Source organism: Zeus faber (assembly GCF_960531495.2).
Source record: "Zeus faber genome assembly, chromosome: 2".
NCBI lineage: Eukaryota > Metazoa > Chordata > Actinopteri > Zeiformes > Zeidae > Zeus > Zeus faber.
In genome coordinates, this window is record NC_137189.1 from 22,902,026 (window position 1) to 22,928,710 (window position 26,685).

General features: G+C 44.4%; 1 protein-coding gene across 1 annotated transcript in view; it reads right to left on the reverse strand.

Moving 5' to 3' along the window:
• Window positions 1–600: 600 nt before the first annotated feature.
• ift172 (intraflagellar transport 172) overlaps window positions 601–26,685 on the reverse strand; it is a gene marked incomplete at its 5' end in the record, with an annotated part of 66,401 nt that continues 40,316 nt past the window's right edge. The window contains 21 exons of the mRNA XM_080023693.1: window positions 601–1,218; window positions 2,736–2,827; window positions 3,195–3,348; window positions 3,434–3,532; window positions 3,771–3,830; window positions 5,236–5,331; window positions 5,599–5,718; window positions 6,821–6,931; window positions 7,741–7,857; window positions 8,783–8,869; window positions 9,935–9,998; window positions 10,776–10,885; window positions 11,366–11,464; window positions 12,174–12,303; window positions 15,733–15,842; window positions 16,722–16,902; window positions 18,132–18,196; window positions 20,684–20,777; window positions 20,908–21,050; window positions 22,782–22,898; window positions 23,806–23,941. Of these exons, the coding sequence (XP_079879819.1) occupies window positions 1,129–1,218; window positions 2,736–2,827; window positions 3,195–3,348; window positions 3,434–3,532; window positions 3,771–3,830; window positions 5,236–5,331; window positions 5,599–5,718; window positions 6,821–6,931; window positions 7,741–7,857; window positions 8,783–8,869; window positions 9,935–9,998; window positions 10,776–10,885; window positions 11,366–11,464; window positions 12,174–12,303; window positions 15,733–15,842; window positions 16,722–16,902; window positions 18,132–18,196; window positions 20,684–20,777; window positions 20,908–21,050; window positions 22,782–22,898; window positions 23,806–23,941 (2,275 nt within the window). The 3' untranslated portion in view covers window positions 601–1,128. The remainder of the gene's footprint in view (window positions 1,219–2,735; window positions 2,828–3,194; window positions 3,349–3,433; window positions 3,533–3,770; window positions 3,831–5,235; window positions 5,332–5,598; window positions 5,719–6,820; window positions 6,932–7,740; window positions 7,858–8,782; window positions 8,870–9,934; window positions 9,999–10,775; window positions 10,886–11,365; window positions 11,465–12,173; window positions 12,304–15,732; window positions 15,843–16,721; window positions 16,903–18,131; window positions 18,197–20,683; window positions 20,778–20,907; window positions 21,051–22,781; window positions 22,899–23,805; window positions 23,942–26,685) is intronic.

The window sequence follows — 26,685 nt, forward strand, 5'->3', positions numbered from 1 at the left end:
GGACAAATGTGGGAGTGCCGCAGATGACAGATGGCCACCTCCGAGCGCAAAGCTATTCTAATCCACCGCTTCGAAGCAGGTGGCGTTGATAAACCAGTCGGGCCATACTTCGCCCCGTCAGCCCGACTGATCCAACACAAGTGAGGTAACGTCCACATTGCATCTCAGATCTTTTAATCGGCCAATCAGGACGCGCTGACAGCGGGTAACGCAGGGTCTCCCGCGGTGCCGCCCCGACACCTCCACCAATTCCAACGACGGAGAGCCAGTGAGGAGGCAGACGCTCCCTCACTGGGAGCCCTTTGGGGCGGGCAGGGGGACGTCCATGTTGGTCGAGTGGCTCCGGGGGTTTTAATCCCGGAACGTATTTATGTTATAAACGCGTCAAGGTCACGTCTTCTCCTGATAAAAGAGCCCAGGGGGGTTGAGGCGACGATTCGAATACGATGGTTTCCACTCCATCCGCGCTGCATCAATATATATGGTCGATGTGAAACTTTGTGGTCCCCGAGTTGTCCCGAATAAGGAATGACCATGTCCGGGTGTTAAGTGAAATTGGATATTTATTTCCACACTACTTTACAAAATACATTCCATCGCAAATAAACAAGAGCTTTTCCTTCAATCCTGCCTTATAAATGCAAATACGAAGATAACGAGAGGTGTAAAAATACGACTTTGAAGCTCACACTTTGAAGCGAAACAGCTTATTAACAATTCTGAAGGCTGAAGGGCTTTGGTGTCTGAGCGGAGAACGTCACCCGAGACAGACAGAGGGAAAGGAATAGGACGCTCGGCAGAAAGGCGACACAGGTAAACTAGCTCGACAAGGAAAAATAAAAAACAATTCAAATAAATAAAGTTCGAGGATGAGTGAAACGCAGAGGACAAAAATTTCCCCCACTGGGAAGAATAAAGGGATTCGTCTTTCTCCTCCTCTTCTTCTTGTCTGTGTAGTGATAGTATAAAAATGGTGAAAATTCGATTTGTTTCATAAAATATACCCAGCCTAGGGTTAGGGTTGGGGTTACACACACAGGGTAGAGCTACTCTGTGCGTGTGTGCGTGCGTGTGTGTATATATATATGTGTGTGTGTGTGAGTGTGTGAGTGACAGTGTCCCATGGCCTCAGTGGAAGGAGAAACCGGAGGCTGGGAGGCCGCCGCACCACTGGCTGACGAACCTCAGGACGTCCTGGCACTCGGGGCTGTGCGTTGTCTGGAAGACAGAAAAAAAAAAGAATGACGTTCGGCAAGCAAGGAAAGAAAATATGAGCTTTTACTTTGAACTAATACGAAATGAAAAGCTTCTTAGACAGAGCAGTAGACTGTTGACGCTCCATACTAGATAATAAATACAATTCAATCTTTCCTTCGTTTTGTGGTCTATAAAGATCATTTCTGTCCCAAGATGTCTATTTTTTTCTGGTTTTAAGTGAAATTATGTAAAAAAAAAAAAAAAAAGTCCTTCTAAATTTTTGTCATATTTTTACAAATATTATACATGTGAGTGGTAATAAAGGTAATCCATTTTAAACACGTGTTTAAAATTGTACAATTGTATGTGTAGAATTCCCTCGAGGTCGCTCAAGTTCAAACAAGACCTAATGCTTCCTCTCCTCCATGTCCATTAAAAGATAGGATCGCCATTTTTCCAACCAGGGCCTTATTAAAATATACCTTGTATTTTTGTTATTTTATATTTGTTATACTTTATTCATCCCTCTGGGTGAAATTATGTTCAGGATGATGGTTCCCATCCTTCATAACGCTGAATGCTTCTCTATTAAGAAACTTACCACTCTGCTGTAGCCTCTGGAGTGCAGTCCAATGGGGCAGAGTTACAGCCTTAAAAACACATGTTGAATCACCTTTTCGAAAAGAGGAACATGGTGCTACATATCAACAATTACTAACGATGGGAACCAACCTCCTAATAAGTGCCCGGGTTGAACAACAGTGAACCTGGCCTTTAAATATCACGCCACTTTGTAGGGGGAGGGGCTAAGGCATTTCCACTACAAGGCTACTGGGGGCGAAGCTCGGACATTTGCGTAGTTCTGTCATGTTTTTGTGCTATTTTACACCTTTAGTGCGTATGTGCATGAGTGTGGCTGTGTGTGTGTGTGTGTGTGAGAAGGGCTCTGCTGATCACACCTGAGACATCCAAAACTGCTCACGCTGGGAAAGGTGATGAAACCCTCCGAAATGAGCTTTTAGCCTGGCCCTTGAAGATCCACCTCCTCTCAGGGCTGATTAATTTCTATGAACGAGTGCGTCCGTGTGTGTGTGTGTGTGTGTGTGTGTGTGTGTGTGTGTGTGTGTGTGTGTGTGTGATCAAAGTCACGGATCAATTATGGATCAAACACTACCCCTCTGTTCCCCGGGGACGGCCCGGGAGGAGGGGTGTGTGTGGGAATCTTTATTTGGGTATCAGTGACTTTCCCAGCATCCCGCAGGACAGTATGACACACACACACACACATATCTACCGATACACACACACACACACACACACACACACACACACACACACACACACACACACACACACACACACACACACACACACACACACACACACACACACACACACACACACACAGTACAGTACATTTAATTTCATTCTTAAAACATCCGACAGTTGATGGAGGAGACCGGAGATCGTGACCTTGGCTCATTCGACGAGGAATTTAGAGCTGGGATTTGTCACAGCAGACTGACAACCAGCCTCACCTTTGTAGCCATGAGGAACTTGTTCCAGTCGTCTTTGTTGGCCACTTTCCCAGGTGCTTTGAAGTCCATCTTATTCCTCAGGACGGGGTAGCCTTGGAAAGAACGCAGAACAAGCGGAGGTAAAGATGAACAACGCTACATTGAAGAAGGGAAGACAAAAATATGGGAATCCAACAGACAACTGTGGCGGGTCAAGGGGGCGTGGTCAGGCTGCCGCTGCAGACAGGCGGTGCAGGCTCCCATCCCGGGGCCGCTCAGCTGCCGCGGATCGGGCGAATCAACGGAGAGACTCCGCTGATTCGTCAGATCCCAAAACCAGGAAGTAATATCTGGTTTGTTGTCCCCGCAGTGAGGATCGGCGTGCTGGTGGGACATGGTACGACCGGGCGGGACAAGCCCGCCATCCAAGCCAAACAAACAACAACAAAACGCATGTTCAATTAATAAATATTAATGTACCGGTGATGACGCAGGGCAGGGAGCGCATGCCGGTTTTGGCGGCCAGCAGCGAGGCCTCGTAGGTGTCCCTCTCATCCCGCGGGAGGACCTGCTCCACCCGCTGGTCCATCGACACGGCCAGCACCCAGTCTCGGATGTCCTCCCGCTGACCCTCCTGCCGAGCACAACATTCAAATCTGGGACGGGGTTGAAAAATGTAGAGGACCTCTTCTAGGTCCAGCATAAATGAGCGTCCTTACGGTGACATGGAGTTTGGTGGGAACTGGTACTTCAAAGGGAATGTCTGTTTCCTGGAAGTCAGAGTGGTCCAGAGTGTCCAGGTTCCCTTCATCAATCCCCTGGGACGCACACGCACACACACACAAACACACACACACACACACACACACACACACACACACACACACACACACACACACACATCTGGCATAAGAGTCACATCTACATGCGTTAACATCTACATGCTAGACCGCTCCTAACATTAACACTTTTCAACCAAAATAGTAGCTCGGATGTCGCAACAATTCACAGTGAACATTTGTCGTTCAACGGTCACTGTGCTCCGCTCCGACTCACATCGGACAGATCCAGGAAGTGGTTGAGAAAAATGAAAGCCATGTTCTCCCATCCAGTCGCCTGCCAGGAGGAAACAGGGGAAAAATGATAAGAGGTGATATAATTAACTGTACTTTAACCTAGACAGTTGAGAAAAGAAGGAATATTATCTGTGTGATTCAAAGTGCTGTCTGTTTGTTCAGAGGGTTGCCAATATTTTTATATGGCCATTTACTTACATATTTAGCTTACATATTCTCCAATATTGAATTGCAGATTAATATTGGGTCCACACAGAGTTAAGCAGGACCAAAACTGATACCTACAATAGTATGTATAGTTTAGAATATAATAATAAAGGATATAATAGTATTAGAAATGTATGGAAACACATTCTGATTTAGATGAAAACCTCTCTGTCTAGCTTTTTATCAAAATAAAACTATGTAACACGATGACTCGTACTTTGCGTGTCATTATATTTTCAGCTCAATATTGAGCAATAGATCTAATAGATCTATAATTGACCTATGACCTTCTGTCTGACGGCCAAAGATGGAGGTAAAAACTTGAACAAAAGTAACATCCAAACCAGGGCTGGATCATGTGGGAATTAAATGTAAATATAAAAGCAAAGATATTTCTTTAAAAACCCATCATTTTTGTATTAGCACGCTGAATAATATGAGTTCATGAGGTTGGCAAATGTCCCATAATTCCCTCTCTTCTAATGTATATGACATTGGATATTGACGACGTGGAACCTGGCTCCAGATGCCAGAAAACAATCAGCTTCCCGGAATGCAATTGTGAGAAAGTAAAACTGCCAATGCGCTGGCTGTGTCTATATCTTTTGTTGACTTTGGAGCCACTTTCTCGGGCAGGGGTTCCAAAACTGGGGTCTGCGACCCCCTAGGGGCCCTTGAAAGAATTACATTTTACATTTTATACATACGTTTTTATTTTATTGTATTATGTGTTTTCATAAAGTTTTTGTGAAAAGATTGAATATGAAAAATTATATAATACTCGTGTGTATATATATTCTCACACACATGTGAGAATGTATACAGTGTTTATAGTATATACGTATAGTGTATATAGTATATATAGTGTATATATAGTGCATAAAGTGTGTGTAGTATATATAGTGTATAAAGTGTATATAGTATATAAAGTGTATATAGTTTATACTGTATATATAGTGTAGAAAGTATATATAGTTTATAGAGTATATATAGTGTGTATAGTATATAGAGTGTATATTGTATATAGAGTGTATATAGTATATATAGTGTAGATAATGTATATAGTGCATAAAGGGTGATACTCGATGAGATGCTTGACACTGAAACGCCGTGGTATTGTACACAGTGTACAATACAGACTGGTCAGAGAGCTGGTCCTCAGTCCGAACGGTCGTGAAGTGAAGAGTACCTGTACATAAATAAAATAATATCCATTTATTTTTTAATGGGCTACTCACCCTGCAGGCCATGCCGGCCTCGTAGAAGGCCTTGTCAGCGGGCACCAGCTCGGTGTGACGCAGCAGTGAGACAGACAGCTTGGCCGCCACGCTCACCTGTAAAGAAAGCAGAAGAATAAGTAGAACGAGGAAGAAGAAAAGAGGTGACATGAGCTCAAATATGGGGAAATATTTTGGACAAAATGAAATGAATACGAATACATAATGAGGGAGTAACAGGATTACCCACATGTGTGGGTATGTGTACTTCGCGCAATCAAGGCTACTAATGGCTGAGAAATGGAATGGGGGTGCTAGAGGATGGTGTGTATATGTGTGTGTGCGTGTGTGTGTGTGTGTGTGTGTGTGTGTGTGTGTGTGTACCAGTTGGTCCACTCCCATGGCAGCAGATCTTGCGGCGCAGTAGTGGGCTATCAGGAGCATTTGCTCAAACTCTTCGTGGGCTGGTGAGTGTGGCTCTGAGGACTGTGATACATTCTCACACTGAAAAAAAAATAAAATAAATACACCGCTTGTTAGGGAAACAGAGGATCAGCCGGTACAAATAACATCCACTCGAGAGATAAATCAGAGACGCCGAACAGACGGTTCTACCTTCTCCAGTTGGTCTGATAATCGCAATAATATCAAGATACTGACGTACGATCAAGCGGGTAATAGTTTGGACAAGACGGAGTATTCCTCCTGTGATATGAAACGATATCTCTATCAAAATGGAGCTGTATCTATAATACCACATGTTTAACTGTAATTATAAATCACCGTTTTAACCTCAACAGACAGGCATATAGCATAAACTATTCAAGATTCAAGAGGTTTATTCGTCAAATACATATACATACTTTCATACATATATGCAGTGAAATGTAATGCAACGCACCCGGTGATAACACACAATATGTCGTAGGAAAATTAACCAGAGCGCCGGCGCAGGCCACCGCAAGGGGCGGCGCAACTATCGCCACTATTCGACTATTCACTGTCGAGAAAGACTTGAGTCAAAATCGTCCAACTCAACTTTGTATGAGCGCAGTGTGGGTTTGGTACATTTCCACTTCTCCAGGAGACGATTGATAATCCACAGAGAAAAACTAGGGGTGAGGAATTCAGAACCGAGGAAAAATCCACCTCGTCAGAATGACTTGTGCATATTGTACTGGACCTGTTTGAGTCCAGTACCTTACATCTGGAAGACTCAAAAGGAAAAACAAATAGGCTTTGCTGAGCACGCGCAGAAATAAAACTTGTTTTTCTTCTCTGACAAGAGAGACATCATGAACAAGTGTCATTTACTGGATTGTCAACTCAAAAAAAAAAAAAAAAAAAAAAAAAAAAAAAGCACCCCCCCAACATACTAGGCAATAAAAGCAAACAAGTAGCAGTAGTGAAAAGGGACAACATCTCTTGTGCAATAGAAACCTCCTCTTTCCCTGTTCTAAATTCTGGATTGCAGCAGCAGCACATATGAAGGGGATCACAGATAGGTCGATACAACCTGAGACGCCTGAAGACGTTAGACCTCAGCCCAAAGACTTTTGCACAATTTCGCTCTCTCACGTCTGGCCTTTTCTTTTCGCCCTCTCACCAGCAGCAGCAGCACGTTGCGCAGGTCTGACCACATTCGGTACGACTCCGGCACGTCCGTCCCAGTCAGGTTCAGCAGATCCAGGAACAGCCGCTTGTAGATGTTGAAGTTCTTGGGTTTCCAAAAAGACAGGACGCACGGGCAGAGATATTTATAGAGGCTCAGCTTACGAGCAGGCTGAGGGTGTTTGGGTGAGTTCTGGTGTCGGTGGACGCCTTCAGCAGTCAGGAATTTTAGGTAAATTTGTTCAGTTTTTCAAGGGGTAAAGACCGCTTGTAGTATGTAGTGATACCGTATATGATGACATGTGTCCACAATTAAATCGATTAAGTCACATTTATCAGTAAAATTGGAGCTTGTTAAGCTATGTTGACATTTAGAATATTCAGTCTTGATAGCATGAAAAAAAAGGCACGCAAACCTTGCATTTTACCAGGTTTTGACTGGTTTATCTGGTTTTGACTCTTGAACTTCCCCAAATCACCTCTTCTGCCTGTATCCATGCTCATGCAAGAGACTAGAAACAGCGAGTTGCGCCACTTCCGACTGGCAACTTACCGTAAACAACCATATACTGTGGCATCTCAGAAACATAGTTTTAAATCAAATATGATATTACGGTTACACTAAACATGTTCAGAATTGCAAGAGGACACACGTGACTAATGCCAGTCCCCCCTTTTTAACATGTTGGGGAGATTTAAGAGGAATCACTTAAACCTTTGCCCCATTGGACTACATTCACATTGAGAAGCGGCAGCAGAGTGGTAAGTTTCTCAACCTCAAGCGTGGCTGTGCTATTAACATCTAGAAATGATGGGAAGCGACATTTTAATCAGGTCTGGGTTGGAAAATGGCAAACTTAAAGCAATCTTGACTAGTTTTGTGTGCTTACGAGCATTGGTGTGTGTGCCAGGTACCTGAGGGTTGGCCGGTGCCCCATGCTGGACATATAAATTCAGGGCCTTCTGCGCTTCTCCCTCCTTGATGAGGTGTGTGGCGTACAGGGCCACATATTTATGGAGGATCTTAAAGTTCTACACACACACACACACACACACACACACACACACACACACACACACACACACACACACACACACACACACACACACACACACACACACACACACACACACACACACACACACACACACACACACACAAAATGGTGATGAGAAAAATAAGTCACCTGTCTGCCTTTTCCCCCCAATCTATTTATTTATTTATTAATTTATTTATGTATTTAATTGGAGCCCAGGGCCTCTTACAAGGACAAAACACACTTTACAGACTCCAATCTGTTTTCCAAGACCCATGGGTGAGGTGAGGGGAGTGTGGGAGGATGGCGGAAGATGTACTCCACCTGAGGAGCATCTTCAGCTCCATGTCCACTAATCTGAGCGTCTTTCCTCTGAACACCTGCCAAATTTCTAATTAATTCTCATTTTAATTCATTTGAAAAACAAAAGGTTACTTGTTCTTATCAAAGGTTACGTTGGCGATGACTGTGATGTACAGTTGGTAAAGAGAGCACTGATGAGCCTCATCAGCCTGGTCTCATGAGGTCCTCATCTCGGATTTTTACATTGACTTAATGGCAAATGTATGTACTCCAAAAGGAAGTAATATCCTCCAGAGGAGGGGGACAATGGTGTCTACTCCATTACTAGTACTACTTCCTCCCTTTATATAATAGGAAATACATGATTTTTATAATTTCATTGTAAATTAATAGTTAGGATAATACTAGTTTTTGGGGTTGAGGCTAGGGGATACTGTTGATTTGTATGTGGGAATGTGGGCTTGTGAGGCTCTTTGAGAATGTATATGTACGTATGCATGCACACATGTATACTGTGTAGAAACATATTATTTTGTCCATGAATCTCCCAAACAGAAGCCAATTTAATTGGCTATTTCGGACCATAAAATAAACAAATAAGACAATAAATATGATACCTGCTTGGAGGCCGTCTCCAGGCACTTGTCCCACTGGCCCCTCTCTGCGTACAAGTCCAGGGCAGCCATCACATCTACACCAACCAGCTACACACACACACACACACACACACACACACACACACACACACACACACACACACACACACACACACACACACACACACACACACACACACACACACACACACACACACACACACACACACTAATCCTCAGCAACTCTGACTGGCATCAACTTATCGTTCCTTCCTTCATTACCTTCCAGAAGAGGTATGCAAGTCTAGTACATCCAATAACCCATCGTTCTTTTTTAATCACATATTAGACCACAAGCCATTCTGGATGCAGTTTAAGTGAACTGATGCAGCGATTCTCTTCTCTCTAATATTCCTATCCTTATTTTCCGTTCAGAAACTCTACTTGTGGCAATTTAAGCCAGAACAGAGCTCAGTGTCTTTTAAACAGAAACGTGGATGGTTTAAATCTATTTGCTTTCTATCTATCTTTAGATATATGTGTGATATAGGGGTTGATTCATTCTCAAATGGTTCATTTCAAGCTTTTCCAGGTTTTTCAAGACACAAGAGCACCCTGCCAATATCGGTGTCCGTTATGTGTATATTGTGGATTTTTCAAATAAATATTGTTATGTTGAATATTATTTGGATTTAAAGTGATATGCAGCCTAATTCAACTTAAATGTGAGTTAGATGAGGTCAGCAATCTGCCAACAAAGAGCTTTACACAACCTGCTGTGCACTAGTATCAAACTAAATAAGTTATTCTTCTTGGTTTTATGCAGTGATGGCAACTTTTTAAAGCAACTTATTTCATAAGCAAAATGTTTTGCTTATGATGTGTTCAGGACAACGAAGATCATTTCCATCACAACCACGTCTATCTCGTATTCAGAATTTCAAGGTAAATGCTCTCACCCCATTGACAGAAAGTTTCTTTTCATGAAAGTTTTCCCTCTATAATTATTATTACATTTTCCTCTAAATGAATTAAATTCTAATGGATTTTGTATTTGAAGTTGGTTAAGAGATTGTGGTAGCTCAAAAAACGTCTCGTTGAGTGGTTTATTTGTTCTTTTGCAATGTTTTTGGTCACATACCACCCTGAGATTTGTAAAGAGATGATACTTACAGAGTCCGCCTTGCCTTGGTTCTTCAAATGCTCCTTGTATTTCTGGTCCACGTAGTCCTCGTACCTGTGAGGTGGAATGGGGGTGGCACTGGTTAGAAACGGTTGCAGCAGTGAAGATATTAAACCATTGTCATTGGGAACTATCTATGGAATCATCCTAATGGGGCAGTTCAAGTATTTACTATCAATCTGGTGTGTGATCGTTGGCTTTGACCGTCATGGAGGGAGATTGGGACTTCCAAACGTCAAAAGCGATGTCTTGAATTGCTGTAAAAACTTTCTGAAATTCTGTGGGTGTTCCTAAATATATTAAACAGCTTGCAAAGGGAAATATTATTAACGTTTTATTTGACTTTATTGAATTTTACTTTCATTGAATACTTTCTGTCCATTTGAGGACACCGTAGCTTAAGGGCATGGGAAGGATGAGAGCAGAGAGGTCTGGGCTCGATTTGGGGTCGTGGAGGAAGGAGACACATTTGCCAATGTAGTTGTAGTTGCTATGGCTTCCTGTAGGGCTCCGTTGTTCCTGATTTTCACTTTAATATCCGAGGTAAGTGAATTTGTTCCCCAGATGATATTTTGGAATTATTAGTGCCATAATGGACAGTATAAAGACGCCTTTATCAATTTAATAGTTAAGTTTTGCGACATGAAAAGCATAATGTGGTACCTTGCATTGGTCTATTATAATGCGAGTAAATCAACCTCCATCCCTCACGTGTGATCAAATACGATGACGATCCAGATTTAGGAGTAGGTGTGACGACTAAAACACAGTTAAAAATAAAAATAAAAATAAAAAAAAATTAAAAAAACCTCCACTCCCCACCATCCCCACCTTGGCTCCAGCTCCTTGGCCACCCTCTTGGCCTTGTTCCACTCCTCTCCCTCGATGAAGACATCAATGGCCTCCTTGATGAGGTCCAGATTGAGGTACAGCTCGGCCGCCTGCACCGCCCAGTGCAAAAATCGGAAGGCGGTGAAAGGACAGGGTAGAGAAGGAGAACAGTGGAAAGAGAGAAATACAGACGGAGAGCAGTGAAGGATAGCTTGAGCATTGACAACGTAAAACAGTTGGTAAAGTTTAGCAATCCTTCACATTACAAGGAGCCTTCAGTTCATTTTTATTGTTCTCGTGCATCAACATCATTCTTGTTTGATCCATTGTTCCCGACACAGTTGCCTGCATCACTCACGTGTAATCAAATACGATGACAATCCAGATTTAGGAGTAGGTGTGATGACCCCCCCCCCCCCCCCCCATAAAAAACAAACAAAACAAAAAATAAAAAAATGCAGAGTTAAGCAAATCCAACTCCACTCCCCACCATCCCCACCTTGGGGAAGGGGAAGAAGACGGTACTCTTACTTCTGAGCTTACTGGGACAGGGGGTGAGAATCAGTGTTTGGCTGTGTGTGCACACTCACAGCGCTGTACTTCTTAAGATTCGCCAGACGCGGTCCGACGGTATGAACCACTTCCGCAGCCCGCTCTCCGCCGAGGAACTTGATGGACAGCTCGGCCGCCTGCAACACAACATGGACACGGAGGTATAGATACTGTCTACAGCTCACGAGACACATCCCCACGATCGTCCTTCTGACCACCCGCTTTCCTTTCGCTGTGATGTCAGGGCTGTTATCTTGGCAAACTGGGACCCGAGAGATTGGTCTCAACACCTGAAAAGTCCTCTGTACTATTAGGAGTAGAAGGTCAGATTTTCACAGAGTCCCAGAACAAGGCGTCAATGCTCTTGCCTTTCAATGGAACACTGGCCTTAACATTTCAGTCAGACCAAATAAGCAAAGCGGTTAGAAATGTCATGATGGCTACAGCACAAGCAGAGTTCTTGTTTTTACACCGGGGGCTCCTATTACCAGCGGGCAAAGTTCGAGATGCTTTGTTTCATTTCGAGAGTGAACAATGCCACGACCGGCTCGCCAGGTAACTAAAGGCTAGACATAAGGTTGTATATGAAGCATTCTCGGACTCGTCAGTCAACAATGAGACATTTTGGGGGCTCTAGCGGAAAGTACATGGATTGAGCAAGGGAAGTTGGAAATCCAAATAAGGACATCACAGCCAAGGGAAATACTTCTCTATCCACTCACGGTGGACGAAGAGCGAGACTATAACCTTGTATCCGATGTGACGCTGTTGTGCACCTTTGTCGTTTTCTTCCACCCACCCTGTGAAGCACTGAGTTATGTCCAGCAGCGTCGAGGTGGCTCATACCTTCATCAAGCATTTCTCCGTGAGGACGACATCGGCGCTGTCCTTTACTTTGAGGTAACACTCGACTGCTCGGGAGAACTCACTCGACTGCTCCCAGTGCTTGGCCTGCTCCACCACACCCTCCACGCCTCTGGACACACACACACACACACACACACACACACACACACACACAGTGAGATAAAAACATATATATACATACACACAGGCATCCACACACCTACGATGCTACTGAAAAAAAAACAATCTGCGCCCGTGGCTGATCGCGGTAGGTTCGTTGCCACCGGGTAGGGGTCCGGGGTGGGGTCCGCGTGGTCAGTCCCCGGCCTGCTGCGCCCCTGCGTCCATTTGGTCGTGCTTTGCCTATCTCTACCAGTGCCAAAACTCATACACAGTACATACACCACCCAATAGGCCTAGGGTTTGCGGGATGGGTGGGATGCGAGTTATGTGGGTGGGGATGTGGTGGGCGGCTGCAATCTTGCCTGTCACGCTCCTGCCCCAGCATGGTTCTCGTCCGTCCCGAAATTTTAATCCCACTCATATTAGCTAAGAACACATACACGCGCACACCAATCCTACTCCAAACAACACTACATCAGACCAGGGTCTGCGGGGCAGGAGGGGTGCGAGTGACTCGGGTTCGTCTTCCCTGAAGGACTCATACCCCCGCACCCCACAATTTTAACTGCAATTGCCAAGAGCACACATTGAGCACTGGGGTTTTCCAGGGTGGCAGGTTGGTGTGGGGGCGTGGTTGGCCGGGGGGCGGCCAGGTGGGCCCCCTGCTGGCTGGGCGGGAGTTCTGGAGGCTTGAGGTATGCTGCGACCTGGCGGGGCTGCGGAGTGGGCCCCTGCAGCGTGGGCTTGCTGTTGTGGGGGGTGGCTGTCAGCCTTTGCTCCTGCTGCGCGGCTTCTCTGTGGCGGGTGCCCCAGGTGGTGGAGGGCCCATCTGGCTGGCATCGGGCACGCGGGCACACACACGCGGGCGCACGCACGCACGCACGCACGCACGCACGCACGCACGCACGCACACACACACACACACACACACACACACACACACACACACACACACACACACACACACACACACACACACACACACACACACACACACACACACACACACACACACACACAAACTTCAAATGCATCCCAGCACCCTCCTGGTTGCATTCCTCTCCTTTCCTCCCTCATTTACTGCCATAACTAAAACAGGAAGAGGCCTTGTGCCCAATTGTAGTTTTAGTCTTCCTGAACCTAATTAACAGTTTTTCCTGTTTTTCAAATGATGATGAAAAATTTCCTGCTGGCTATGATCGAAACATGTCGGAACACACAGTGCATCACATCTTGCTGCATATGGGGCCGCATAGCAGCTGACTGGTCAGAGTGCCCATGCTGACCCCCGTCCACCGTCGAAAGCGCCTTCAATGGGCACGTGAGCGTCACAACTGGACCATGGAGCAATGGGAGATGGTGGCCTGGTCTGATGAATCAGGTTTGTCGTTTCTATGACAAAGGGTTCAAGGTGTTTACTTGGCCTCCAAATTCTCCAGATCTCAATCCAATCGAGCATCTATGGGATGGGCTGGAACAACGGCACATCCGGATACCACAGGACACCTTCAGAGGTATTGTGGTGAGGGCAAGAGGGGGGCCAGACAATATGAGTCAGGTGGTTTTAATGTTGTGGCTGATCAGTGTACAGCATATCGGAAGCGAAAGAGAGCAAAGAATGCAGCAGCCTGGCAGCACACTGTGTGATAGCAAGTGACAATGTGAGAGAGTGTGTGACAGGAATATTAGGGTTTCCAATACCTACACAATATTAGGCAGGTAGTTTTAATGTTATGGCTGATCGGTGTATGAACTGAGGAATACATATACAGTTTTGGCCGGTTTTACCATTTTCTGCTCCTCTTCTTTCTTTTTTTCCCCCACCTCCTTTCCAGAGGAAAGCCTTTGATGTTATCCGACCCTTGCCAAATAACTCATTAGGCAGAAAACAGAAGATAGGGGGGGTGATGGGGCGGTGGTTCACACTAGGAGTTTGCCAGCTAACGAGACGCAGCTCGTTAGGAGTTTTTAATTTGGGGATCGGGGAAGAAAAAGGATGTGGGGGGTGGGCTGGGGCAGGGGTTTAAATAAAGCATCAAACCGGCTCTTTGTGCATAGATTATGGAGGTTGGAGCCGAGAGGAAACGTTTCGTAAACCTACCGACAGCGGCTGAATTTTGTGGCTTTCTCTACAGTTGGAAGTTATGCATTACAAAGTGTGCCGGGGAAAAATATCTAATTCTAAAAATGTAATAAATACATAATGGAAATTAGCTTGTGTTGCAAGATCAAAATTGTAAAGCTGCACTAATTCATCAGTTCCATCTAGAACACCAGCTCTGTGTTCATTACAATAAGCTAAAACTTCACACTCAAAAGTGAGAACCGTTCATAGGCCATTATACCGTATACATGTTATACCCAAGTTTTTTCTGTGGTTAACAATATGTGGCGTTATTTAACTTTAAAAAGTGTGAAACACTGGTATAGGGCAGGGGTCTCAAATATACGACCCGCAGGCCGGATTAAATATTTTCACTAAAATATTGACAGTAATTTATTATGTATATGTGTGCATTTATTATTACCGCTACAGAAAATCAATTGCAGTTTAGTTGAGGTCTCTAAGATATCTACCAATCTCGTTTGCCTTGTCCATAAAATCAAACAAATTTCATAAAATGGAACACTTTGCAGCAGCCCAGCAGCCAGGCCACCCGTCCAAGCAGCCCCCGCAACAGCCAAGACCGGCCATGCCTTCACCAGCCAGCCCTCGGCCCCACGCTCCAGAAGGGAGGAGGGGGCAGTCTGTCATCGCCCAGGGGGAAGGAAGCCGATGGACCGTGGAACCAAGTTCCCTGGAAGGGGACCAGTTAATTTATTTTTGGACATTTGTTGGTTTAAGGTATAGTAACCCTGCCTCAGAGTCTGTATTTAAGGCATTCTTTTTCCTTTTTTGTTCTCTTCTTGGGTTAGGGGGGGTAGGCTTCGGCTAGGTATTCTCCCTGGCCTCAGTTTGATGTCGGTATACAGTATGTGGTGTGGGGATGGTGTGGTTTCAGCAGCAACACCTGTCCTTTGTCTAGGTAATTTGGGCCCAGGATCAGAGTGGCTGCATACCTGTTGCTCGTTGGTTGGTCTAACAAGAAACAGGTAAAACCCCCATCCCCATACACACTCAGGAGAGGATCCTATGTCATGACACATGTCCAACTGTTCCTGAGCTTATTCCAACTAGCCCACTCTCTACAATAAACTGGTGTGTCTGAAACCCCGTCATCTGTGTCTCTGTGCTGGAAGTCCCTGAAACTGCTGAGTATCAGTGAGTTTGGTCCCTTTAGGAGAAGGAAAGTGATACCTAATATTTTTTTACTCACCTTTCTCTCCATCTCTCCATCCACCAATCCACCACCTCCTGCTGCTTTCCCATCCTTGTTTCCCCCTTTTCCCGACCCGCCCAGCCCCCCCAGCCACCAGACCGTTGTGGGTGTCTCACCGCGTGCCCCTCTTGGCGGCCTCCTTCTCGTACTCCTCCTGGAGGGCGGACAGCTTGTTGGGAAGGTAATCCTTGCAGATGCGCAAGGCATCGTTCCACATTTCCACATCCTAGGGCAACAACATCGGTGAAATGACACACACGCTCACGGCAGAAACAGAAAATAGCAGAAGAAATAACAACAACAACAACAGCAGCAAGAGCCCAATCGCCAACAAGCCAACACTGTGTAAAAGCTGATACAATCTGATTAATTTGCCTGAGTGGCAGTTAAGAGCAACCCTTTTAGACTTACGTGTATGCAACCATGAAAGTGACTCATGAAAGTGAGTGATGAAACTGTTATAATGTGTGTTTTATTCAAGAACTATCAACGGTATCATCAAGTGTATCAAACGGTCTCAAGCAACATTACGCATCATACAAGGCTAAAACACACTTTGGAAGTTGCTGTGCTACATGGTGACTGGACAGGTATGCATTGAGCAACACAATTACCTGCACAGATGTGTGGACAGAGATGTGTAAATTGGATTCTAGTAAAACAGTGTAGTCGTAGTAGTAGTAGCACTTTTAAAACTTTCCAATCAAGGGAGCAAGAACACCCAACCTGGCAGCAGCTCTACCACTGGTGTGGCTCTCCACTCTGCTTTAAATGTACACGAGCTGCAAGTTCAACGTCAAAAGAGTTTGAACTTTGGCCCAGTTGATGCTGACCTTCTGAAGCGCTTCCACAATTATTCGTGTGATATTGAGTGAGGTCTTGGTTGGAATCCCAACCAAAAATAACCATGTTCAATGGTTTCGCACAAGCATAAATGGGAAATATTTCACACTACAACAGTATTCAGATACAGCTACAGGTGGTGTCAATGCTCAGAATCCTACTTTGTGTCGCACAATGCACTTGAATTGTGTGTGGAGACGATTTAAGGATTAACACTGCACTGTTGCAGTAAATGGCGACTGTTTTGGATGCTGTAAGTTACCTTGTAGTATTTAACGGCCAGCTCGGGCCTCTGGGCACGGAGTAGGAAGGCCTCTGCCTTCTGAAAGTCCTTCTGTTCGAAGCAGAACTTGGCCTGGTCCACCAGAACGTCACAGATGCTATCTGGGTCGTGGTTCTCCGCCACCCGCTGGGCATTGGCCCAGTCCTGGTTGTGCCCATACCTGGGGAGAGGTAGGAGGGGACGTGGGAGTTCAAATTCATCCATATGCACAGTCACCCACTCGTATCCATGTGCCCTGACGCTTTATTCAGATCATTAGGCCTTTTTCTAAACAAACACAATGCTCCTCTCTGTGTAGTGCCGCTGAGAGCCAGGTTTCAGGGCCGGGTGAGGTGAAGCAACTCCTCAACACAACACTAACTTCTTGCCATCACCGCCTCGCTCCACTGCGTGTCAACAGGACAAGATCAAACAAGTGTCTCTGTAACAGCAGCTCCCCTCGGTCCCACTGCTACCTGCAGTGCTGCCTGCCGGCACTGAATAGGTGGGCGTGTGTGTGTGCGCGTGTGTGTGTGTGTGTGTGTGTGTGTGTGTGTGTGTGTGTGTGTGTGTGTGTGTGTGTGTGAGAAAATAGAGTGGGTGTAATAAAGAGTGCACTTTTGTGTCTATGTGTGCGCAAAAGATATGATGGTGAGTGGCATAACATGCAAGAGGAAACGTATGCGTAGCTGTGAATATGGGAGTGCGTGGAAACGACAAACTGTGTGTGTGTGTGTGTGTGTGTGTGTGTGTGTGTGTGTGTGTGTGTGTGTGTGTGTGTGTGAGTCGGGGTGAATAATCCATGATGCGTGGGGAGGTAGCTGTGCGTAGCAAAGAGCTCTGTGCACGTTCCTCCCTTTTTTGTAGTTGAAAGTCACTCAGGAAGCTTTCCTTGAAGGCTTGGCTGTATGGAGGATGACTTTTTGCATTTCCTTTTCACTTTACAGCCGGAGCCTCCGTATTGCTTTGGTTGTGCAAGGACGTTGCAGCATCTCAAACTACATATAAATCATAAAAGTGTTGTTTGATGTTTATACAAACAGATTCCCAATCGTTCTGTTGGCTACGTTAAATTCCACAGACACCGCTACGTTGTGCTGCTATGACGTGGAGATGCGGTGAGATTAAATAACCTCCTATGTGTTCTGGCGGCATTTTGTCACATTTAAGAGAATATGTTTCATAATGATAAGCTCCTACAGTCGGACCGCCCCCTCATTGGTCAACACAGGCAAAGCAGCTTTCCTATTGGAAAAACTCCACAAATAAATGTGAACAAAGTTAAAGTTATATTTGAAGACTCCTAAAGGCAACACAGCAAAATTTGCCTTGAACTCCATCCCAAACGTCACCTTCATGAACGCTGGTGTGCCGGTGTTAGTGCACATGTTAGTAAGTGAGACGGCTTACATCAGAACGGCCTCTTTGGGCTTCCCCGCCTTGATGAACTCCGTCTCGGCCTCGGCAAACTTGCCCTTTAAGAAGAAAAACGGACAGCATACGGGATTAGCGCCACGCACTTGACATTAAGCAGCCGGAGAAGGGGAAGACACAGCCTCATTGATCGGGGCCCAGTGACGACGAACTGCGAGGGGGTATTGAGTGATCGAGTGAGTGACAAATGCGTTTTTGAAATTTGAGGGGCCGGATATGAACCGAGGTAATTGGAGCCGGAGATACTCTGCTGGCCCGGCTACGATGTAGGGATGTTAACGACACAGTTTTTTGCTTGTTGACATGTCGGAGGCATTAACCGACATTAACCAAATTAGTCGTCGTTGTGGAAGGGAGGTGTCCCCATTACACACTAACGCATGGCACAGGCTTTTTCGGTTTAATTCGATAAAGAAAACGGAGGAAAATAAATGAATCAACTACAAAAACACACTGTTTTTATTTGCTTTGTTTAGAAAAAAGATCGCTCTGATCTGCAGAGCTGCTCCCGCTGGAGCTGCTCCACGTTGCCTAGGTCCACCACGGAGCGCGATGATCAGCGTAATGGTATGGTCCACTTTAGGGGTGTCTGAAATCGTATTACAAGATTCACCCAGGAATGATATTATATGGCAAAATATTTTGTAATGTTGAGGATTACAGGTAAGAAAAACATATAAATGCTTCAACCCTTCAACCTGTTGTTTTTACCTCTTTTGGGGGTGTCCAAGTCTTAATTAGGAGGGTCGGACCCCCTCAACCCCCCCCCGTAATTGAAACCATGTCATCAAATATGGATTTGCTTCTTTCCACTTAATCATAGCGGCACTGAGTCTGTGCTGTGTCCTTTCCGTGCGGAGTGGAGACGGAGGTTCCAAATTCTTTCTTTACAGCAACATTTATTCAGCATTTTGTACCCTTCAAAGCAATCACCTGTTATTATTGAAAAAACTAAATGAGTTGTTTTAATGGCACGTCTGAAAATGAAACCATTTTGCCGAATCAACAATGCATGTCTTCGAGTGCATTTGTGAATGTAGGCTAAAATAAATAATGAATCATGATGAATTAGATATTCAGCTATAAAAACGCTAGAGAACTGTGTGGTTTTACCCACACGTGACGGCAGTCTGACATAGCGAGATGGCGACAAAGCGGCATCTGAAATGAAGCCTCATTTCGCTACGTGGCTCATATGTGCGATGTGCATGCATTATGGAACAGGACAGGGAGCAAAAATCTCTACGATAGACCGGCCTTAGAAATTCCTACAGAGAATTCAGAGAAGGCGAAACTCCAAAATAAAAATAAAAAAAGCTTTCCGATTTTACTTCTTACTGTCCACACGGTCACGCCCACAGTCGGTCGATTAGTCAACACATTTTAACATCCCTACTATGAAGATGGGAGCATGGCGGCGTGATGGGTAAAGTAGTTCGTTGACATAAGTTAGAACATAACACAAAGTGGTTTAAAATACCTTGATATTGATGATGTGGATGTATGGAGTGCTGGTGGTTTTAAACAGTACTTAACGCCAAGTATGATTGATATTGCTAAAAAAAAAAATAAAATTCTAAGAAGATCTGTAGAAGATCTCTTTTTTAGTCCTTCGGCATTAAAAGTGCATAAACAACAAACAAACAATACATTTTTCATTGTTATCTTTTATTATTGTTTCTTTCTTATATCGTTTTAAGAGCAAAACATTTGGTGAGTCTGCCCTCTAGTGTTTAACGTGTGTAAAGTCAAAATGTGTTCATTTAGTTGATATTGCGATCCAAAAAAGAATTTGTCCAGCATTTTGTGTCACAATGACACATGAACGAAAATACTGAATAAGATTTTGGTGTTCCGGAACCAAGGTTCATAACATATCCTTGAAAGCTTCTAACAAGCTGAAAATCGACTCATTCAGTGCGTTTATATGCACTTGAATAAGCCGATCATAATCAGGTTCAGGGAATATTCAGACTATTGCAACTGTCATGTAAACACCTTACGGAACTTATCTTGATCGAGTTAAGGTCAAAAATAGAAAGAACCGAAATGGAGACATATTCAAGTGTCCGAGAAGATGGTAGACGGAGGTTTTTCCTGGATGATAATCTTTTTTTTCCAGGTAATAAGGATGATGATCCTGTCAATAACCCAACACTCGCCAGGTAAACTCTGGTTTTTCGGTAATCACATGATTCTAAACGCATGTAAACACCTTAACCACATTATTATCTTAACCCAACTGTTAAGCTTAATCGGGCTATTGAGTGTATGCACTGATTGTTTGTCAAAATAAGTTTTTATTTGTTAAATCTTGTGTTCTCTTTTCAAAGAAGGTTAGGTTAATTATTATGAGAGTATCTGAAAGCGGTAGTCTGGGTATGTCAAATTATATTTTTCTAGTACATATTGGACAACATCCCTCCACCCACAGAATTATTTATTGGGGGCAAACACTGAACGTGGATACTCGTGGACACATGATTGTGAGGGCACTTTGGCTTGATGTGGCCTGTAGTCAAATTTACCTCATCTTCCAAGTACATGGCGTGCTTGAGGTGGATGTCGGGGATCTTCTGCTTGCACGAGAGACGGGCCAACTCATAGGCAAAGTCAAACGAGCTGAGGAAGAGAAAGGCGTGAGTGTGAAATAAAAAAGTCGAAATGCTCCAAGGATTCAAATCCTTTTTCGTATTTTTCTAACGCTGCCGCCTTGTAAAAGGATTACGTGCACGGTGATGTCGCTGCTCACCAGTTAGTGGAAGCAAAGTCGATGGCGTACTCAATCAGGCCGAACTTGTTGAGCAGCTTGACAGCAGCATCTCCGCCCAGGTTCTTGGCCCACAGGTAGGCCACCTGCTTCTGGGCACCAGCCCCACCATGGCTCTTTGCCACCTTACACACACACACACACACACACACACACACACACACACACACACACACACACACACAGGATGAAACAAGAATTGAACATGCTTGCATACATCACCCGCGCCTCACGCGGTTCGCCAACTCATTTTCGAGTCGACAAGAGGATTGACTGATGAGGCAGAGATCTAAAGTGAAATGGAAGACAGTTTTAGTCTCTTACAATGTCATTTAATTCTGCCCTCCCCATAAAATTAAATCAAACCAACATTTGAAAAGAGAAGGGTGAAAGGCTGTCGATGAGCTCCAAAAATGAAGCACATCTATAACAAGCGTGTCTTTGAGTGACGATGAGTGACGATAGAAATATATCATTTTACGCCCCCTTAATTTATACAAACAGAAAGCTTGCCTGAAGACAATCATCAGACGCGTTTAGGAAGCAAATTTGTTTTTAAAACTTATTTTGGGGTGTGAAAATTCCAAGCCCACAACTTGCAAGACACAAATATGAATGCAATGCCGCATCATGGATATGACAGTATCCAAAATATTCAAAACAAAATCAACTTTGATGGTATTTGTTGTGACCAAGATCAAGCTCAGGCAGTTCCCCATACAGCAACTTGATGTGTCATTATGATGCCATTTATATTCTGCCATATTTATTTTTAGTTCTGGCTTGGCACGACGGACCATTGTGTGGTTGTCTCAGTGTTCTTCCTTTCCTTTGTCTGGTGCCTTTAAAAAGGTCTATTATTTGTTAGACTTGTATGCATTTGTATTTTCCTTTTTGACCATTTGGTAAATATAGATGGGGAAAAAACAAAAACCTTAACCAGTTGGAGAAATGGGGGTTTTATGGGTGTTTCGGCTCTTTGACTTCCGGCTTTGGCACAGGAAGGAATGCAAACGTAAACAGACTCAGTCTATGAAAACAAACATGGTGCACAGAAGGAAAAGGGAGGGAGTCCAGCTGGTGGCGGTAATGCACCGAAAGCTGCTTTGCCAACTGCCAATAAACACTGAAGAACAAGAACCTGAAGAGCATGGCGTGGAATTCCAAAAACTGTGAGGTGCACGCCCTCGTGAAAAATTCCTGTGCGCCATCATAGCAAGGGCCACAATGACGTCATTTATGTCGCACGCACTAAACGACAATACGGGACATGTAGAGTCGGGTGTCAAGAGACCTTCTACTTACCCTCCAATCTGTAAAAGGCTGTCAGTGTGTCAGTGTGCTTCCTGTACATTTGTGCGGTGCCATCTTAGGGACAGCTCACTCAATATTTAGGAACACTGGGAAGGTTTGATCTGTTTTCAAATAAGCCTGCGTGCTAATCAATCTCCGGGAAATGGCAAATGAAAATGAATTTTTTTTATAAATATTGAATTCCATGAATGCCATTTCTGTAATAATTTTTTCAATACAAATTTTAGTAAATTCTTCTAACAGATAGTCAGTCACAGATAGTCGGTTATTAACTGTTAAGCAATGATGTTATAAATCTGCTGTGAACCGATTTAAGCAAGTATGTGATGCATTTAAAAATACTAGTACTGTATAACGTACGAGGCCTTAACTACAAGATCATATTCGGAACGCTTGGCTATTAATGTAAAATTATTTAAACAAAGAGGATTAAACAATGACAATTCCTCTTGTTGGTTAATGCCAATAATGGTAAAACTGGTTAACCATAAACATCCCTAATTTGGACAACCGCCCAGACGAACAAAGACCACTGTACGAACTCTGTATGCGTCCTCCCACTTGTTGCTGGTCCGGTACATGTTGATGGCGGCCTTCCACTCGTCAGCCGCCATGAAGTGGTACTCTGCCTCGGAAAACCTGGACTCAGTCTCCAACTCCTAGGCGACACAGACCAGGTGCAGGGAATATGCAGCGTATAATTTTCCGAATGGGAATATAATGAAACAAACCTAGAGTCAACATTACTTGGAGCAGTGATCAGAAAATCAGTGGTCTTGTGTTGGGTTTCACTGTCGACCATTTGAATGAGCAATGGTCCGCTAACCTGTTCAAACTAGGAATACTAAGTCAGAAACTTGAATCCTTCGATTCCCCTTGAACTCTCCATCATGTAAAAGTCTGTCCAATGTTGATTCTAGTTTGAGCCCTGCTTATTTGTCAAATATTTCCAATGTATTGTGGTCCTCACCGCATTTGCAATATTTAATATTTGACATTCATTGTCTCAAATGTCCCACCTAAAACCATTGAACCAACAAACTCTGGTCAAATACTACTTTTGTGTATATCGAAACTATGTTAAATACCACTTTCTGCTGCTGCCGGGAAGTTAGATGCAGCAGCAGCCATCTGAACGGCAAAATCAACTATTATTCAACATCTATTGTTCTGTTGTCAAAATAACCTAATGTTACCTAACCTAATCTTGAATTAACTTATATACAAACTACCCAAATTAAATCTAATAATCCTAATCTAACTGGAAAGAATCTAATATAACCTAATTTAGTAAACTTTAACCTAATCTAATCTAACATAACATAACATAACATAATAATCGAACCAAATCGAAAACAAGCTAATTGAATTCAACCTAGCCTAATATAACCTAATATAATCAACTATAACCATACCAAATCTAACATCATCAAATATAACCAGAATCTAATCTTATGGCCTGAATATAACCTAGATTACTACTTTCCGTATGGAATCATTTGAATGCTTCCCCTGAACTGATAAATGCTAAACACGGTGCAAGTGTGCCTGTGCCTGTGCCAGTACCGTGGCCAGGTGAAGGTGGGTCTTGCTGAGCAGGTCGGGGTGGTGCTTGGCCACCAGGCGAATCACGTCTTCGAACATCCGATTGGTCTTATACATGGTGATGGCCAGATCGGGCTGTTTCACTGTGGTAAACAGTCTGCGCACACGCACACACACATAGGACGTCGGGATTAACATATACATATACATCGGATTGACAGCCAGCACAGTGTTTCTAGAGAGCAGAGATGTGCTATTATATTTTTGTGGATAGTGGGGATAGTGGACCAATTGCAACATGGTAGACAAAATCCATCATGAAATTAAAAATCTAAAAACATCTAAAATGAATAATTAACAAAAAAACCTGGACCACAACAGATCAAGTTCTTAAACCGCTGTGTCGACACAGACATAAAACATAACACTAAAAAAGCTTTTATGCATGAACAGAGCTTAGTTTGATAAATGATGAGTTAAAGATCTATACACGTATACTTAAAATGTCTCTCATCATGTTATTTCCAACTACTACACTTGCATTCTTGACAAAATGCATGAACGCATGGTCACAGACACCCACACACACAGCACCTTGAGGAATTGTGCCATTAATTGGTGGCCACCAGAATCAATAAAGAAAAGGGAGAGAGGAGTGCTTGATCGAAGTGAAGGTGAACGGTGACACCTTAGATTAGCCCCTGCTCTGATCGTGTCCGCCTCAAAGTGAGGGGTCTCCAGCGAGGTTTGTTTCAGTGGCGTGTAACAATTACGCCCGGTCAAAATTGCGGCAGCATCTCATCAGAGTCTGATTTACCATCAGGGCTGTGTGGTTGCAAATTAAACGCCTTTCTGTTGTGTCAATTTGTCAAGAGGTGGTCAAACCTAGACACCGTAGCACCGCCCGACACAAGGGGGGTGGATGGAGTGAGTTGAATATAAAGCAGAGCACTGAATCTATTAGTGTGTATGTGTGTGTGTGTGTGTGTGTGTGTGTGTGTGTTTGTGCATAATTGTCAGGTTAACACACAGGGAAAGTGGAATACTCAAACTGCATACAGGGTTGGGGGAGGGTGCAGGGGGCCACATTAGCATCTATCTAAAATCCATAATCAATTTGCTGCATATGTGCTGAGATATAAGCGGCGAGGGTCTGTTCACCCTCATTGAGAGTAAGTAGGTAGGAGTGGAAATGGGAGAGTTTTGTACAGCAAGAGTAAATGTGTCATGCATTTTCTTTTTGTCAAATTGGGTTCATTTAAACAAAGTCAGACATATATATATAGACGTTTATATTCATTTTAAGTTCAGGTATTTGCTGGTATTTTCACGTGGAAAAATATTGTGTGCACAACGCCTAGTGTGCACACTACTGGATGTGTACACACACACATTATGCCCTCGACGAAAAATGAAGAAAAAGGATTGAGTAGTGCCTTTTAGTCCGTAGGTGCCAAAAGGCAGAGTCTAGCAACCCTTCAGAAGAACCTCCTTTTGGCCTGTATCCAGAACCTTTCAGTCATGACCCAAAGCTGGTGGCTTTCTTGGAACGAAAATTGTCTAGTAAATGCAGAGCTTTACCTCTTGGCTCAGCTCTCTCACGTTGACCACAGTGGTTCGGTAGTGCTTGCTGCAGACGTTGCATCCATCCATCTGTAAATCTAATGCTCCCTCTTCTTCACTTGTGAATACGACTCTTGAGATACTTAAACTCCCCAACTTGGGTCAGCTGCGCTATTCACACCCAGAGGGGACAAGCCACTCTTCTCCAGATAAGAACCATAGCCTGCCATGACCTTGATATCCTGTCCATTAATATCACAGGGGCGCACACCTGTAGGGAACCCAACACTCATGGGGAATGGATTTGACTTAACACCAACGATACAAACACAACTGTCACTCCAGTCTTATAGGGACCAAATGCAGCCTTGGTACACCATACACCCTTCGTACCTCCCGGAGAACCCCGCGGGGCACAAGGTCATAAGCTTTTTCCAAGTCCACAAAACACATGTAGACTGGTCTCCATGACCCCTCAAGAATCTGTGAGAAAGTAAAAAGTAGGTCTACAGTTCCACGGCCAGGACTGAATCCGCATTATTCCTCCCGTATCCGAGGTTCGACTATCGGCCGAATCCTCTGTTCCAGTACTCTGGCATAGGCTTTCCCAGGGAGGCTGAGCAGTGTGATCCCTTGATAGTTGGACAAAGACCCTCAGGTCCCCCTTTTCAAAGATGGGGTTCAACACCCCTGTGTGCCAATTCCCTGGTACTGTTCCTAACATCCATGCAACACTGAAAATGTGTGTCAGCCATGACAGTCCCACGACATCCAGGACCTTCAGTATTTCTGTGCAGATCTCATCCACCCCAAGCATTTTGCCATTGCGTAGTTTCTGTCTTCCTCAGAGACTTCCGCCAAGGAGATGGGTTCTGATCCCCCCCCAGAACATTTTGGCCCTGCCTCCTCCATGGAGGGTGTAACAGTCAGGTTTAAGAGTTCCTCAAGGTGTTCCTTCCACTTCCCAATGATATTCTCAGTCAAGGTCAGCACTTCGCCACCCAGTGTGATAACAGCTTGAGCAGTGTCCTGGTTTCCCTTTCTGAGCCCGTGGTCCCTCTGAGCCCACCCATGAGCTTTTGCTTCTGCAACCACTGCAGCTGCAGTCCTTCTGGCCTGCCGGTACCTATCTGCCAAATCAGAAGTCCCCTGTGATCAAACAAGCCCAGAGGGAGTCCCTTTTTTAGCTTTGCCGCCTCCCTCACTGCCGGTGTCTACCAGCAGGTCTTGGGGTGCCGCCATAACAGGCACCGACCACCACCTGGCCACAGCTCTTCGCAGCTGCTTCCACGATGGCAGCTTTGAACAGGGTCCATTTGGACTCCATGTTCTCAGCCT